This window comes from Schistocerca nitens, chromosome 4, assembly GCF_023898315.1.
Source record: "Schistocerca nitens isolate TAMUIC-IGC-003100 chromosome 4, iqSchNite1.1, whole genome shotgun sequence".
NCBI classification, from domain to species: domain Eukaryota; kingdom Metazoa; phylum Arthropoda; class Insecta; order Orthoptera; family Acrididae; genus Schistocerca; species Schistocerca nitens.
In genome coordinates, this window is record NC_064617.1 from 136,500,967 (window position 1) to 136,518,780 (window position 17,814).

Sequence of the window (17,814 nt, forward strand, 5' to 3'; positions counted from 1 at the left end):
GAATCATTAAGAGCCTGTGCGAGCGTTTCCCCACTGTTCACCCTTTACGCCAGAACGAGAACATTTATCTGATTACGCTGGCTGTCAACAAAAGACGAGGCAAACAACGCAGAGGAAACTCACCACCGCAAAGCAAGGAAGTGGCACTTGTCATTGGTTTAGGGTACAAATGAACAATATACGCGGAAATAAAGTTATGTAGGAATCTAGATTAGTGATAGAATTGAAGGTCGTTTGCCATTTTATTTCGTAGCAGGACCTCTTTGGTTGTCATCTATGGCACCCTTACAGCACAGAGGTATGTCGACGATATTCTAAGTCCGTTTTGTTGCCCTTCATAGCAAGCCGACTTGGGCTTAAATTTCAGCTATAATGCCCGCTCGCACACGGTGAGGGTTTCTACTGGTTTTCTTGGTGCTCGCCAAACGCTACCTTGGCTAGCAAAGACGTCGGATCTCTCCCCATTTGAGAACATTTGACGTGCAGGGCCATCAAACTAGCTCGGGATTTTGGCGATCTAACGAGACATTTGGACAGAATTTGGCATCATATTCTTCAGGAGAATATCTAGAAACTGTGTCAATCACTGCCAAGTCGAATAACTGCTTGCGTAATGGTCAGATGTGGACAAACGAGTTATTGATTTGCTCAATTTGTGAAGCTCTTTATCTTGAATAAATGATCGAGTTTTTCTGAAATTGTAATAATTTGTTTGTTGTAAGTGTGCATCACATCTACCGATTTCCGTCCCATTTTGGTAATTCCTTCATGGTGCGTCGTCCTCTTTTTCCTTACAGTGTATTTCATGCACCTTAAGATACGCAACCCAACTAACACCATCCATCCGAGGAGCAGATAATGTAAGTTGGTTTGGCTAACTTAAAGTGCATGAAATATTTTTCCGGGTCAGTTTTATTTTGTCCATCCTAGGGGTAACACTTAGAAGCGACAGGAAAGAGCAGTTAAGTCTGTATTGGGGAAGGTGGAGTGACGATGTACATTTTTTCAAGGTCTCTGAGAAAATGCAGTGCATCTGCAAATGAAATCTTATATAAAACACTAGAGCCACTATTTCTACTGTATTGTTCCAGGAATTGGACAATAATCAAATAATGATTGACAACAGATCCCGAACGAATTCAGAGACACTGCTAGGATCTTAACATGGCGATACACCCCAAGCGAAGGTGTAACACAAATTTTGAAGGATCCTGAATGGAAATCTCTGGAAGAAAGACGACATGGTTATCGCAAAACTCTGTTGCGTAAATTTAGAGAACCTGTATTCGAAGAACACAGTGCGCCCGTTACGCTCTCACCATCGTATATCTCGCATACGTATCATAACAATAAGATAAGAGAGACTAGACACTGCAGAGAGGTCAATAGCGTGAGGGTACAGAATTTGGCTGAATTGTGTACAGTCGTCTGTAAAGGGCAGAAGTTATTCCGTCAAGTGATAATAAAAGACTAATGAATCGATATATCAAGGGCAATATGATATTATGCATTAAAATAATTATTTAAATAAAAATCTTTTAATATAACACGTCCTCAAAAGGACTAAAATGTATAAAATAACTTCTCCTAGACGCTTACAGGCTCATAACCTCATGCAGATAGTCCTGAAAATTTGCGCTTATGAATTCTGAATAGCTATGACAAGACTTGCATAATTTAAAACGAAAAACGTAGTGTGCATCCAATAGATAGTTGATGTATAATAGTTCATGTAAGTCTCTAACAATGTCATTGCGTTTCAAATCATGTGAACTGTTGTGTGATTTTTCTCAACCACAGTTACTGTCTACACTCCTTACTATTATGTATTGCATGCGACCCACGTTTTTCGTTCTAATTTTTACAAGTATTGTCATAGCTATTAAAAATTCCACAAGCAGAAGTTTTCAGGGCTGAATGGGGTTAGGAATCTGTATGAGGCGGGGGGTGGGGTTGGGGGAACTTTTTATTCAAATAATTGTTTCTGCTGCTTACTCTTGCGTGTGTGAATTTTTTCAATCGATTTCAAACATTTTGATGAGACTACAACAGAGACATGTGGTAAATTTCAGGTTTATTTAAGCTTACCTTCACCTGAGTCAACAAAAATATTCTTCCTCCTACGTATATTTCGCGAATAGACCGTGAAGCTAAAAATGAGAGAGAATGGAAATCACCCAGAGTCTTACCAGCAATCGTTCTTACCGCGAAACATTCGCGACTGAATAGGAAATGAGGATTGATTGATTGATTTGAGGGACGGGACCGAACAGCAAGGTCATCGGTGCCATCGGATTAGGGAAAGATTTGGAAGGAAGTTGTCCATGCGCTTTCAAAGGAACTATCCCGGAATTTGCCTGAAGCGATTTAGGAAATTCACGGAAAACCTAAATCAGGATGGCCGGACGAGGATTTGAACCATCGTCCTCCCGAATGCGAGTCCAGTGTGCTAACCACTGCGTCACCTCGCTCGGTGGAAATGAGGGAAAAAGCAATGGTACACAAAGTACCCTCCGTCATACACCAGACAAGAATGCGACTTAATATTGCATTGTCATCAACTTTTGAGCTATGTTGAATGTTTCAAGTCTCTAGCTCATTGGAGAGTTAGTTTGGAATCAATTGCAAAATTTGTACCGAACAGACAAACGGACAAGAAAACCACCAAATAAAAATGTGTTAAAATGTTGAATAGTGACCTGCAAGAATAGAAGGAACTAGATAATGGACGAAGTCCATACCTCGTAGAAGAAACTAGATAACGGATGAAGTCCATACCTCATAGAAGAAACTAGATAAAGGATGAAGTCCATACCTCATAAATGTTACACAGCTGTTAGTTTTAGAAAATTCAGAAAGAAGACGAGACTTATTGAAAATCAAGCACACATCATTTTAATTTCGACTCAACAATATCCAGAACAGGTGCCAGTTTCAGTAGATACTCATTTTTTCCTCGCTCAGTACGCTATGCGAATAGAATTGTACAGGCCATAGATACTACTGGTGTGAAATATGCTTATGCTATATACTCGCACCAGGAAAAGTACCAGCAGCTTGTAGGTATATCAGCTGGCGCCGACGCTACAACCTGAACAGCCTAAACTGGCCCACGTACCACCCAAACAATGAAACGGCTGATATTTGCCGGTAACACTTCACTACTGGTGTTGAGAATGTACACAGGGCACTTTCCTCCCAACGTGCCCCTCACCCACCCGTCAGCGGATATCTCGTAGCGCGACCAAAGTGTATGTAGATGTAGATGTAGTGGCAAGAATCCTTATGAATATTCAGCAGAAAATTGGTTATTTGTAGAACAGCACCAGGACTCACCGGAAGATGACGCAACCGGAGCCCTTGGGCGGCGCGTTCCACATGACCTGCACCTCGGTTTTCGGCAGGTCGTCGGCCTCCGAGATGGTGTTGACACACTGGTCGTTGAAGGTGGTGAGGGAGTCGCCAAACAGCTGGAAGCTGCCCACGCGGCGCGGCGACGCGTCTGCGCGCGGGTCCTTCGGCTCCACAGTCAGCATGAAGCGCGTGAACATCTGCAGGCGGCCGTGCGTGCGCGAACCCACCAGTGACACTGCAACAGCACCAGTGGACGGTATTTAAGCGAACTATTAAAACAACACTCTTACTGAGTCGTAAATGAGATGTTCCACGCTGTGTCGTCGTAACTGCCGTCTGTGTCACGTCTGCTGTGCAGCGAGCTACGTTAATTTAAGTATTAACTGTATTTTTCTTATTTGTCACTTCTTCTTCCATGTGTTTTTGCTTTTAGGAAGCTTTAATTGTCGAGTGCTAGTAATAGTGTTCCATAGATTTCGTGTTTGTTTTGAATACAGTCAGAGAGAGTCCCTTTAGTCAGCCACAGTGCCAGTAGTGCTAGTGTTTGTTTTGAATACAGTCCAGAGACAGGTAGTGCTATTTTCATTGTTTTCTACAAGAAGTGTCTAGTAACCACAGTTTAGTCAACTATCAGCCGCCTTTAGTGAATTAGCACTCTAGTTAAAAGTTGATTAACTCTCTACAGTAAATTGATTTCTTAGGATGGATAGGATGTTTGACTGCTGTGTACGGACGCAGAAGGAGCTGGCCACTGTTCGCGAACAGCTGAACGTGTTGATGGCCGCGGTCAGCCGTCTTCAGGCTGCTGCCTCGGAGTGTAGCGGCAGTGGGGAGTCTGGTGCGTCGCATGGTACACCCCAGGTGTTACATGCTTCACCCACTGTCCCTGCTGTCGAGACATCTTTGCGGGTACCGGGCGCGGTTGGGCCACCCTCTCCCCAAGGGGAGTGGCGGGTTCAGCGGCGTTCGGGGCGCACGAGGCGGAGGATCAATGTGGAGGCTGGCCGTGTGGAATCGCCCACTCTGCCTGTGAGTGGACATGTGGCCGCTCCTTCAGCAAGGTCCGAGCAGGCACACGGAGGGGGGGGGGGGGGGTTATTAGTGATTGGGAGCTCCAACGTTAGGCGGGTGATGGAGCCCCTTAGGGAAATAGCGGAAAGGTCGGGGAAAAAGGCCAGTGTTCACTCTGTCTGCTTGCCGGGGGGTCTCATCCGAGATGTGGAGGAGGCCCCGCCGGGGCGATAGAGACCACTGGGTGCACCCGACTGCAAATTGCTGCTCATGTTGGCACCAATGACTCCTGCCGTCTGGGTTCAGAGGTCATCCACAGTTCGTACAGGCGGTTGGTGGAGTTGGTGAAGGCGGAAAGCCTCACTCGCGGGGTGGAATCTGAGCTAACTATTTGTAGTATCGTTCCCACAACCGATCGCGGCTCAGACGATTCTGCGGAGATCTGGGGTGCAAATTTCTCGACCTCCGCTATCGGGTGGAGAAATGTAGGGTCCCCCTGAATAGGTCAGGCGTGCACTACACGCAGGAAGCGGCTACAAGGGTAGCTGGGTACGTGTGGAGTGCACATGTGGGTTTTTTGGGTTAGAGAATTCCCTCCCTAGGCCCGACAAGACGCCTCCTGAGACGCAGCAAGGTAGGAGTAGGCAAAATGCAACAGAGAATAACAATATTAATCTGCTAATAGTAAACTGCAGGAGCGTCTATAGAAAGGTCCCAGAACTGCTCTCATTAATAAACGGTTACAATGCCCTCATAGTACTAGGGACAGAAAGTTGGCTTAAACCAGATGTAAACAGTAATGAAATTCTAAACTCAGATTGGAATGTATACCGCAGAGACAGGCTGGACAGTGAAGGGGGAGGCGTGCTTATAGCGATAAGAAGTGCAATAGTATCGAAGGAAATTGACGGAGATCCGAAATGTGAAATAATTTGGGTGAAGGTCACGGTTAAAGCAGGCTCAGACATGGTAATTGGATGTCTCTATAGGCCCCCTGGCTCAACAGCTGTTGTGGCTGAGCAACTGAAGGATAATTTGGAAAATATTTCGAGTAGATTTCCCCACCATGTTATAGTTCTGGGTGGAGATTTTAATTTGCCGGATATAGAATGGGAGACTCAAACGTTCATAACGGGTGGCAGGGACAAAGAATCCAGTGACATTTTTTTAAGTGCTATATCTCAAAATTACCTTGAGCAGTTAAACAGAGAACCGACTCGTGGCGATAACATATTAGACCTTCTGGTGACAAACAGACCCGAACTATTTGAAACAGTTAACGCAGAACAGGGAATCGGCGATCATAAAGCGGTTACTGCATCGATAATTTCAGCCATAAATAGAAATATTAAAAAAGGTAGGAAGATTTTTCTGTTTAGCAAAAGTGACAAAAAGCAGATTTCAGAGTATCTGATGGCTCAACACAAAAGTTTTGTCTCAAGTACAGATAGTGTTGAGGATCAGTGGACAAAGTTCAAAACCATCGTACAATATGTGTTACATGAGTATGTGCCAAGCAAGATCGTAAGAGATGGAAAAGAGCCACCGTGGTACAACAACCGCGTTAGAAAACTGCTGCGGAAGCAAAGGGAACTTCACAGCAAACATAAACATAGCCAAAGCCTTGCAGACAAACAAAAACTACGCGAAGAGAAATGTAGTGTGAGGACGGCTGTGCGAGAGGCGTTCAATGAATTCGAAAGAAATGTTCTGTGTACTGACTTGGCAGAAAATCCTAAGAAATTTTGGTCTTATGTAAAAGCGGTAGGTGGATTAAAACAAAATGTCCAGGCACTCTGTGACCAAAATGGTACTGAAACAGAGGATGACAGACTAAATGCCGAAATACTAAATGTCTTTTTACAAAGCTGTTTCACAAAGGAAGACTGCACTGTAGTTCCTTCTCTAGATTGTCGCACAGATGACAAAATGGTAGATATCGAAATAGACGACAGAGGGATAGAGAAACAATTAAAATCGCTCAAAAGAGGAAAGGCCGCTGGACCTGATGGGATACCAGTTCAATTTTACACAGAGTACGCGAAGGAACCTGCCCCCCTTCTGGCAGCGGTGTACCGTAGGTCTCTAGAAGAGCGTAACGTTCCAAAGGATTGGAAAAGGGCACAGGTCATCCCCGTTTTCAAGAAGGGACGTCGAACAGATGTGCAGAACTATAGACCTATATCTCTAACGTCTATCATTTGTAGAATTTTGGAACACGTATTATGTTCGAGTATAATGACTTTTCTGGAGACTAGAAATCTACTCTGTAGGAATCAGCATGGGTTTCGAAAAAGACGATCGTGTGAAACCCAGCTCGCGCTATTCGTCCACGAGACTCAGAGGGCCATAGACACGGGTTCACTGGTAGATGCCGTGTTTCTTGACTTCCGCAAGGCGTTCGGTACTGTTCCCCAAGGTCGTTTAATGAACAAAGTAAGAGCATATGGACTATCAGACCAATTGTGTGATTGGATTGAAGAGTTCCTAGATAACAGAACGCAGCATGTCATTCTCAATGGAGAGAAGTCTTCCGAAGTAAGAGTGATTTCAGGTGTGCCGCAGGGGAGTGTCGTAGGACCGTTGCTATTCACAATATACATAAATGACCTTGTGGATGACATCGGAAGTTCACTGAGGCTTTTTTCGGATGATGCTGTGGTATATCGAGAAGTTTTAACAATGGAAAATTGTACTGAAATGCAGGAGGATCTGCAGCGAATTGACGCATGGTGCAGGGAATGGCAATTGAATCTCAATGTAGACAAGTGTAATGTGCTGCGAATACATAAAAAGAAAGATCCCTTATCATTTAGATACAATATAGCAGGTCAGCAACTGGAAGCAGTTAATTCCATAAATAATCTGGGAGTACGCATTATGAGTGATTTAAAATGGAATGATCATATAAAGTTGATCGTCGGTAAAGCAGATGCCAGACTGAGATTCATTGGAAGAATCCTAAGGAAATGCAATCCGAAAACAAAGGAAGTAGGTTCGCCCACTGCTTGAATATTATTCAGCAGTGTGGCATCCGTACCAGATAGGGTTGACAGAAGAGATAGAGAAGATCCAACGGAGAACAGCGCGCTTCGTTACAGGATCATTTAGTAATCGCGAAAGCGTTACGGAGATGATAGATAAACTCCAGTGGAAGACTTGCAGGAGAGACGCTCAGTAGCTCGGTACGGCCTTTTGTTGAAGTTTCGAGAACATACCTTCACTGAGAAGTCAAGCAGTATATTGCTCTCTCCTACGTATATTGCGCGAAGAGACCATGAGGATAAAATCAGAGAGATTAGAGCCCACAAGGAAGCACACCGACAATCCTTCTTTCCACGAACAATACGAGACTGGAATAGAAGGGGAACCGATAGAGGTACTCAAGGTACCCTCCGCCACACAGCGTCAGGTGGCTTGCGGAGTATGGATGTAGATGTAGATGTGTCCTATTACATTTTAGAAGGGTGGGATTCGGGCCACTGGAAAAAGTTGGAAGATGTGTTGGCCGCAGTTGACAGAATTGATGCTGGGCAACGATGGCACTGATGTACCTTAGGACAACATCTGTTGGGCTGCGATGGCACTGAGGTACTTTAGGAAAACATCTGCGGAACCTCTGATGTGTACTTTATCGCCTGGGATCCCTCATATCACAGTGCCTTTCGACTAGATTGTCCTAGCTGGTCTACATTCACCTCAGTGTGAATGGCAAACATTGGCAATGACGCGGACCTCTGAGTGGAAGGGGAAATTGGGTACTGGTCACACAGCTGTCCCCTTACATCTTAAAAACAGGTACGAAATCTTTCCCATTGTTGTAAGTACATCTGAGCCAGCACAGGAAGCCTCCTCTCTTGGGACTGGGGTCGAACTTCCTGAAATGATCCAGACCAGCGCGGAAGGTGCGTTCGTTGGTCAATGGGAATTCGATCGTTAGCCAAGTAATGAAGCCTCTTGAGAAAATAGGAGGCACGGCGGAAAGGAAGGCTACTGTCTGCTGGGTAGCATGCCAGGTCATCTCGTCCGAGATGCGGAAGATGCTCTGCTGAGGGCTGTGGGTATACTGCGTGCACCTGACTGCAAATCGTGGCTTACACCAGTGACGCCTGTCACTTAGATTCAGGAGCTATCTGCTGTGTGTACAGGCAGTTCGCTGCATCGGTGAAGACAACTAGCCACGCGCGTGTAGTGGAAGCTGAGCTAGCAATTTGCAACATTGTTCCCAAAGCCGATCATAGTCCTCTGGTTTGGAGCCGAGTGGAAGGATTGAACTAGTGTCTCAGTCGATTATGTGACGATCTTGGATGCGTGTTTGCGACCACCACTACTGGGGGGAGAACTGTAGGATCCATCTTAATAGCTCGGGCGTGCACTACATGCAAGAAGTGGCTACTAGGATAGCGGCATGTATGTGGCTTGCACATGTGGGTTGTTTTAGAATAGAGGAATCCCTCCGCAGGCCTGGTACATATTTTGATTACAGAGAGGGAAAAATAGTAGCCTCAACAATTTCAGAGAGAAATATTCGTCATGACACAGCATTAAAAGAAAAAGTGAAATTAGTATATTTAAACTACTTGGGAAGATCCCAGAACTGCGCTTGTTTACAAACAATAATAATTCCTTTATGGTTCAAATGGCTCTGAGCACTATAGGACTTAACATCTGAGGTCATCAGTCCCTAGAACTTAGTACTACTAAAACCTAACTGACCTAAGGACATCACACACATCCATGCCCGAGGCAGGATTCGAACCTGCGACCGTAGCGGTCGCGCGATTCCAGACTGAAGCGCCTAGAACCGCTCGACCACACCGGCCGGCAATCCGGTGAAACCTGGTGAAACCAAATGCTGATAGCAACGAAGTTCTAAATTCAGCTTGGAATGAATACTTCGAAGATCCAAGTAGGTTGGACGTCAATGATGGGGTAGTTTTTAAAGCTGTAAATAATACAATAAGCTCTGTGAGGTTAATACAGATTCCGAATGCGAATTAGTTTAACTAAAAATAATTATCAAAAGCGGATCTGACATGATTATCGAATGCTATTATAGACCCCCGCCTTACGAGCACTGTTGACGGTACATTTCGAGAAAAACCTGGAGAATATTGCGCATAAATTTCTTGGTCCTGTTGGGTTAGGGTGAGACTTCAACTTACCATTTGTAGACTGAGAGATTTACGGAGTTAGGGCGGATAGGGAGGACAGAAAATCAAGTGAAACAGTTCTCCATGCCTTATCCGAAAGTTAACTTGAGTAATTAATCAGAGAACCGTCTCGTGAGGGTAACGTCTTAGATCTCCAGGTTACTAAGAATATTGAACTTTTGGTCTCATCGTGGAGCAGAGAATCAGTGATCATAAGGCCGTTATAGGAGCGCTGGCTACGTGTGTCGACAAAATTATAAATGAAGACAGGATGATACTGTATTTATGCTTAACTAGTGCGACGAGAAACAGATTTCGGATTACCTGGGAGGTCAACAGCAAACATTCATCTCTGAGATTAAAAATTTTGAGTGCTCAGAATTCAGGAGTATTGTACAATATGCCTTAGAAACGAGTGTGACTAGCAAACTTATGACACCTGGGAAAGATGGGCTGTTGTTCGTTTGTTAGAAAGTTGCTCCGAAACTAAAGAGAGCTTCATTGGAGACTTCGCTAAGTTTGTAAACAGAGGGAAGGAAGATTTGCGTTAACATACAGTCGACGATGTGAAGGAAATTCGCCTTGTTCTAAGCAGAAGATCCATCCCAGCTTTTTGATTAAGCCGTTAACGAGAACTACAGAAAACCTAGAACTGGACGTCCGGATGTGGGGTCCTGAGAAGTTCAGAAACTTAAGCACTGCGCCAATTTTCTTCTTTTTCGTTTTCATTTATTTATTTCTATTATTGTCTTCAACATTACCCGTCTAGTGGAGCATACTCTCGGTGTTATTACTTGGCTAAATATACTGTGTTCTAAAGGAGATTCATTGCAAAATTATTGAGAATTAGAATTCTTCTTGAAATAGAACGTCTTCTTAAAAATCAAAATTAATCTCTGAAATAAAATCCTTGAACTAAAATAAAGGTTTCTTGAAACCGAAAATATTTTAAAGATAATTATATCATCGGTAACTTAAATGCTCTTGGAGACTGAAAATCCCATGGAAACTAAGTATCTTCAGGAGCAAAATACGTAAATACAGTACCTCTTTCAACCCTAACCGTTCCAATTATTGCTCACACTAGTCGCTATTGTCACAACACCATTTTGAATGTGTTTAGCGTCATTCCGTACTGTTCCTCACGAAAACCACGAAAATGTTGTTGAAATTTCGTATATGTGCGTTATGTTGTGATATGGCAAAAGATGGGAGGAGTATATAGAGGGTCTATACAAGGGCGATGTACTTGAGGGCAATATTATGGAAATGGAAGAGGACGTAGATAAAGACGAGATGGGAGATATGATAACTGCGTGAAGAATTTGACAGGGTACTGAAAGATCTAAATCAAAAAAAGGCCCCGGGAGTAGACAACATTCCATTAGAACTACTGACAACCTTGGGAGAGCCAGCCAGCCCTGACAAAACTCTACCGTCTGGTGAGCAAGATGTATGAGACAGGCGAAATACCCTCAGACTTTTCAAGAAGAATATAATAATTCCAATCCCAAAGAAAGCAAGTGTCGACAGGTGTGAAAATTACCGAACCATCAGTTTAATAAGTCACGGCTGCAAAATACTAACACGAATTCTTTACAGACGAATGGAGAAACTGGTAGAAGCCGAATTCGGGGAAGATTTGTTTAGATTCCGTAGAAATGTTGGAACACGTGAGGCAATACTGACCCTACGATTTATCTTTGAAGATAGATTAAGGAAAGACAAACCTACATTTCTAGCATTTGTAGACTTGGAGAAAGCTTTTGACAACGTTGACTGAAATAATCTCTTTAAAATTCTGAAGGTGGAACGGGCAAAATACAGGGAGCAAAAGGCTATTTACAATTTATACAGAAATCAGATGCCAGTTATAAGAGTAGAGGGGCATGAAAAGGAAGCAGCGGTTGAGAAGGGAGTGAGACAGGGTTGTAGCCTATCCCCGATGTTATTCAATTTGTTTATTGAGCAAGCAGTAAAGGAAACAAAAGAAAAATTTTGAACAGGAATTAAAATCCATAGAGAAGAAATAAAAATTTTGAGGTTTACCGACGACATCGTAATTCTGTCAGGAACAGTAAAGGATCTGGAAGAGCAGCTGAACGGAAATGAGACACTTAAAGTAGTGATGAGTTTTGCTATTTGGGGAGCAAAGTAACTGATGATGGTCGAAGTAGAGAGGAGAGAAAATGTAGACTGGTTATGGCAAGGAAAGCGTTTTTGAAGAAGAGAAATTTGTTAACATCGAGTATAGATTTGAGTGTTAGGAAGTCTTTTGTGAAAGTATTTGTATGGAGTGTAGCCATGTATGGAAGTGAAACATGGACGATAAATAGTTTGGACAAGAAGAGAATAGAAGCTTTCGAAATGTGGTGCTACAGAAGAATGCTGAAGATTAGATGGGTAGATCACATAACTAATGAGGAGGTATTGAATAGAACTGGTGAGATGAGAAATTTGTGGCACAACGTGGCTAGAAGAAGGGACCGGTTGGTAGGACACGTTTTGGGACATCAATTGATCACCAATTTAGAGTTGGAGGGTATCGTGGGGGGTAAAAATAGTAGAGGTAGACCAAGAGATGAATACACTAAGCAGATTCAGAAGGATGTAGACTGCAGTTGTTACTCAGAGATGAAGAAGCTTGCACAGTATAGAGTAACATGGAGAGCTGCATCAAACCAGTCTCAGGACTGAAGACCACAACAACAACACGGTCGATCTTCAGACCGAAGACGGGTGCTAGTCTGTCCTCCGCAAAACTGTTCATACCTTCGTAACTACTGCATCCAATTTGAAGCAACTTACTGTATTCGATTTTTGATCTCTATCTACAATTTTTATCCTCCAACCACACTTCCCTCTCTTACCAAATAAGTATTTCTTGATGCCCAGGATGTGTCCATCTTACTGATTCCTTCTTTTAGTGAGGTTGTGTGATAATTTTCTTTTTGTCTCTATTTCGATTCAGTACAGAATTCGTCTGTAACACCAGTTTTCTAAAGGGTCTATTCCTTTCTTGTCTAAACGGTATATAGTCTACTTTTCACTTTATTTAAAGGTTACGACGTATATAACGTTATTCAGTATGTCGCTCTTTCATATATCTGAGATGTATTGCGACCAATCGATCTATTCCAGATCTACTGCTTCAAAGGAAAACCGCTTTGTTCGTCATATTCTTAACTGATTTCTACATGATAAAATTTAGTTCTGATGTAACACAGCAGACACTTTCGTCAAATACACAAAACTTCTTGATATTATTCTTCCCTTTACATATTGATCCTTTTACTTATATTTACATTATCAGTTTTCTTCGAGTGGTTAAAATTTTTGTATTTGGTTTCCTTTTAGATATCATCCGCAACTTCACTAACATGTATTGGAAGTCAGAACCACATCTTATTGCCAGTGAGACAATAGTATTTTTGGAGACTAGCTACCATCAACTACCCCTGCGAAACCTGATATTTAGTAATTAAAACACAAACAAAGACGTATCAGTAACTTTCATGACATTTTATCTAGAGGAAATCCAAGTACTGTTTCGTAATCCCCTAAGAAAACGAAGTAGTGTGATGTTGATCATAATAACGTCGTTAAATTTTTATTTTGCCTTTTTTTGGTGCTTATTATTTTTGTATGTTGCTACCCCTTTCAGCTCCTTTCTTTCCTGTTCAGTCATATTATAAACGCAATTTGCACGTGAGTAGAACTGAGAAGTTCTGAGGGACTCTCAATTTCATATGGATGCAGAGAACTACCCGAATTATTAGCCATCAACGGAATTCCAATTTTTACATCGTAATTCTGACTCAGGACTTGTCTGATGCCTTGGGAAGGGCATCACTAACCTTAGAGTAAAAGCAACAGGCTCAGATAAAAGGGGGTCTTTTTGCCAGCAGTGCCTGTCTGGCCGATTACTGTGGCTGCTGCCTTGGCAGATGCTTGAGCAGACGACACACGTGTGTTTGTTTATACCGTGGCGCTGCATTGTCTTTGCACATGATGAAGGAGGCAACACTGACTCACAGGGGCAGCAATGTATTTGAGTCGTTCTGTGCATCGGTGTGGTGTTATTTATTGTTATTTATGAAGAAAACTGTAACACCTCAAGATTATTCGAAATGCTTATTTGTTGAAACTTCCTGGCAGATTAAAACTGTGTGCCGTACCGAGACTCGAACTCGGGACCAATGCCTTTCGCGGGCAAGTGCTCGCAGGAGAGCTTCTGTAAAGTTTGGAAGGTAGGAGACGCGGTACTGGCAGAAGTAAAGCTGTGAGGACGGGGCGTGGGTCGTGCTTGGGTAGCTCAGTTGGTAGAGCACTTGTCCGCGAAATGCAAAGGTCCCGAGTTCGAGTCTCGGTCCGGCACACAGTTTTAATCTGCCAGGAAGTTTCATATCAGCGCACACTCCACTGCAGAGTGAAAATCTCATTCTGCTTATTTGTTATTTATAAAGCTAATATATATTGCCATCGTCAGTTACTTTGCTGCCCAAATAGCGAAACCTGTCAACCATCGCGACCAGCTCGTGGCTTTGCCTCTGGGCAGTGTTGGCTGACCGCATGGGGCGGCTGGAGTTCGCGGGGTTATCTGGCGCTGTGTTCTGGTCGCTGACGTAAAGCCCTGCCTCTGCGTCCGTTTATCTGCAGTTTCCGGGAAGCCGTCTGGCGGCTGACTAGTGCCTACGGGCCGGTCCTCTAAGAAGCAGCGACGGAAGCACGGCCGCCTCTTGAGGTCAGGGCTTTGAACGCGCCGGTGGCGTGGTGGAGCCGTACCGAAACGATCCTGCGCCCTTGGCAGAACTACCAAAGCTGCGCCCCCCTACCCCCGACTCGGTAAAACTACCTTATTGTAATTTTCTCTACACAGATTCAGCAAATTTTATAATTTTGCAAGTAAGTTTGATAAAAATTAAAAATAATCGAAAAAGTACATTAATGAAAGACGTTTATGAAGATTATTGCGCCCAACATATTAAATGTATCAGTGTAGTAGGTGAATAACAAACTGTGGTGTCACCGCTAGACACCACACTTGCTAGGTGGTAACTTAAATCGGCCGCGGTCCTGTAGTACATGTCGGACCCGCGTGTCGCCACTGTGTAATCGCAACCTAGCGCCACCACATGGCAGGTCACAAGACACGGACATGACCTCGCCCCAGTTGTACGGACTAGATACCTTGCGACCAGACGTACGAAGCTTTCCTCTCATTTGCCGAGAGACAGATAGAATAGCCTTCAGCTTAGTCCATAGCTACTACCTAGCAAGGCGCCATTTGTATCAGTGCTAATAGCGTACTAATATTCAAGAGAGATGTATTCCAACAAGAGAATAAAGATAAGTATTAAACGCATCTACGTACTTTTCCTCTTATTCATTAATAAGTCTCATGTTCCAGAACTTCAAGCCCGTCTGCGTTAGTTTAGCGTGCACCTAGCTACCTCATTGTGTCTATGCTGTATGAAATAGACACAACACAAACTGTGTAAACTGTCTACAAATAAGAAAGTAACACAAAGCTACTGTAAATTGATTTTCGTTGTTGTTGCTGTCCGCGTGGGATTAGCCGAGCGGTCTAAGGCGCTTTAGTCATGGACTGTGTGGCTGGTCCCGGCGGAGGTTCGAGTCCTCCCTCGGGCATGGGTGTGTGTGTTTGTCCTCAGGATAATTTAGGTTACGTAGTGTGTAAGCTTAGGGACTGATGACTTTAGCAGTTAAGTCCCATAAGATTTCACACACATTTGAACATTTTTTGTTGTAGTTGTGGTCTTCAGTCCAGAAACCGGTTTGATGCAGCTCTCGATGCTACTCTATCCTGTGCAAGCTTCTTCATCTCCCAGTACTTGCTGCAACCTAATTCCATCTGAATCTGCTTAACTTATTCATCTCTTGGTCTCCCCCTACGATTTTTACCATCCACGCTGCCCTCAAATACTAAATTGTTGATCCCTTGATGTCTCAGAATATGCCCTACCAACCGATCCCTTCTTCTAGTCAAGATGCGCCACAAATTTCTCTTCTCTCCAATTCTGTTCAATACCTCCTCATTAATTATGTGATCTACCCATCTAATCTTCAGCATTCTTGTGTAGCACCACATTTCGAAAGCTTCAATTCTCTTCTTGTCTAAACTATTTATCGTCCACGTTTCACTTCCATACATGGCTACATTCCATACAAATACTTTCACAAACGACTTCCTGACACTTAAATCTATAGGTACTCGATGTTAACAAATTTCTCTTCTTCAGAAACACTTTCCTTGCCATTGCCCGTCTACATTTTATATCCTCTCTACTTCGACCATCATCAGTTATTTTGCTCCCCCAATAGCAAAACTCATTTACAACTTTAAGTGTCTCAATTCCTAATCTAATTCCCGCAGCATCACCCGATTTAATTCGACTACAGTCCATTATCCTCGTTTTGCTTTTGTTGATGTTCATCTTATATCCTCCTTTTAAGACACTGTCCATTCCATTCAGCTGCTCTTCCAGGTCCTTTGCTGTCTCTGACAGAATAACAATGTTATCGGCAAACCTCGAAGTTTTTATTTATTCTCCATGAATTTTAATTCCTACTCCGAATTTTTCTTTTGTTTCCTTTACAGCTTGCTCAATATACAGACTGAATAACATCGGGGATAGGCTACCACCCTGTCTCACTCATTTCCCAACCACTGCTTCCCTTTCATGCCCCTCGACTCTTATAACTGCCATCTGGTTTCTGTATAAATTGTAAATATCCTTTCGCTTCCTGTATTTTACCCCTGACACCTTCAGAATTTGAAAGAGAGTATTCGAGTCAACAATGTCAAAAGCTTTCTCTAAGTTTACAAATGCTAGAAACGTAGGTTTGCCTTTCCTTAATCTATTTTCTAAGATAAGTCGTAGGGTCAGTATTGCCTCACGTGCTCCAGCATTTCTACAGAATCCAAACTGATCTTTCCCGAGGTCGACTTGTACCAGTTTTTCCATTCGTCTGTAAATTATTCATGTTAGTATTTTGCGGCCGTGGCTTATTAAACTGATATTTCGGTAATTTTCACATTTGTCAACACCTGTTTTCTTTGGGATTCGATTTTCGTATGTTGTATAAAAAAAACAACAGATTTTCTTTGCTCCTAATACATTATTAATAGCGCATAAATTATTAATTAGAAACAAATTAATTAAGAGATGATAAAGTATCCATGTCCAGGAATCGTATTTTTGTTATAAATTTACTTTAGATTTCTTTTGAAGAAGCAACAGCAGTGGCTGGAGGGTCAATATAATTTTATTACACTTTCTGGTCAAAGATCCAGACTTGCGCTAGTAGATATTAATAGGAGGGTGATTCACCTTTCGATTTTAGAGCGGCTTCAGTTGTGCTGAGGACACTTTCTGTGAGGTGTCTGAATGTCTATGGAGGAATGGGACGCCATTCTTGTTCAAGAGACGAAAATACCGAAGGTAGCGATGTTGGAGGCTGGAGCAAACTCGACGTTCTCAGTCATCTCAAAGGCATTCCATTGAATTCAGGTAGGTACTCTGGGCAGGTAGTCCATTTCAGAAGTGTTATTGTCCACATACCATTCCCTCACAGACGTGGCTTTATGGCAGGGCGAATTATCAAGCTGATACATTCAATCATCGTCCCCGACCTGTTATTCATCTGTACAGAGTACACAGTGCTATAAAACGTGTTGGTATCCTTCCAAATTTAACGTTTTCTTAAGCGTAATAAGTGGGTTACACCCTGACCACGAAATCACCCCCATACTGTAATGCTGTCTCCTCACTACTTCACTGGTTGCACTAAAAATGGTGACAGACAATATTCTCAAGGAATTCGCCAAATCCAAACACTTCCATCGCACTACCACACGGTATACCACGATTCGTCACTCCAAATCACTCATTTATAGTCACCCATTCCTCGACCACCTGTTTCCCATTTCAAGTAACCTCCCGGTTGTGTTAGGTGAACTGCTGGTAGCACGCTGGAACCCATGAGTGATTTCTTCCCCTTACTTCATGCGACTTTTTAGAGACATCCTCCGCAATGCTCTTCTGGTGGTCAGCTTTAGAAGGGTTCAAATGCCCCTAATGGATTTGTTTCTCAAGTCACAGCCAAAGAACAGTCCACTTTCGAAGATACTGATCTCTACTGCCCGATCCTTTCTGCTGTTAACTGTTTTCCTACTGACAACATAGTGCATCCCGCCTCCTGTTACTTTTGATCAAAAATGATTTCAGGCGAATTATTGTCCAGTTGCTCCGTCGCAGACGAAGTTATGCGT

The 17,814-nt window shown here is 43.1% G+C and overlaps 1 protein-coding gene across 1 annotated transcript in view; it reads right to left on the reverse strand.

Annotated features, from left to right (window-relative positions):
- LOC126251484 (spondin-1) overlaps positions 1–17,814 on the reverse strand; it is a 220,462-nt gene that overhangs the window by 72,627 nt on the left and 130,021 nt on the right. Inside the window, exon 3 of the mRNA XM_049951932.1 lies at positions 3,337–3,589. Within this exon, the coding sequence (XP_049807889.1) occupies positions 3,337–3,589 (253 nt within the window). The remainder of the gene's footprint in view (positions 1–3,336; positions 3,590–17,814) is intronic.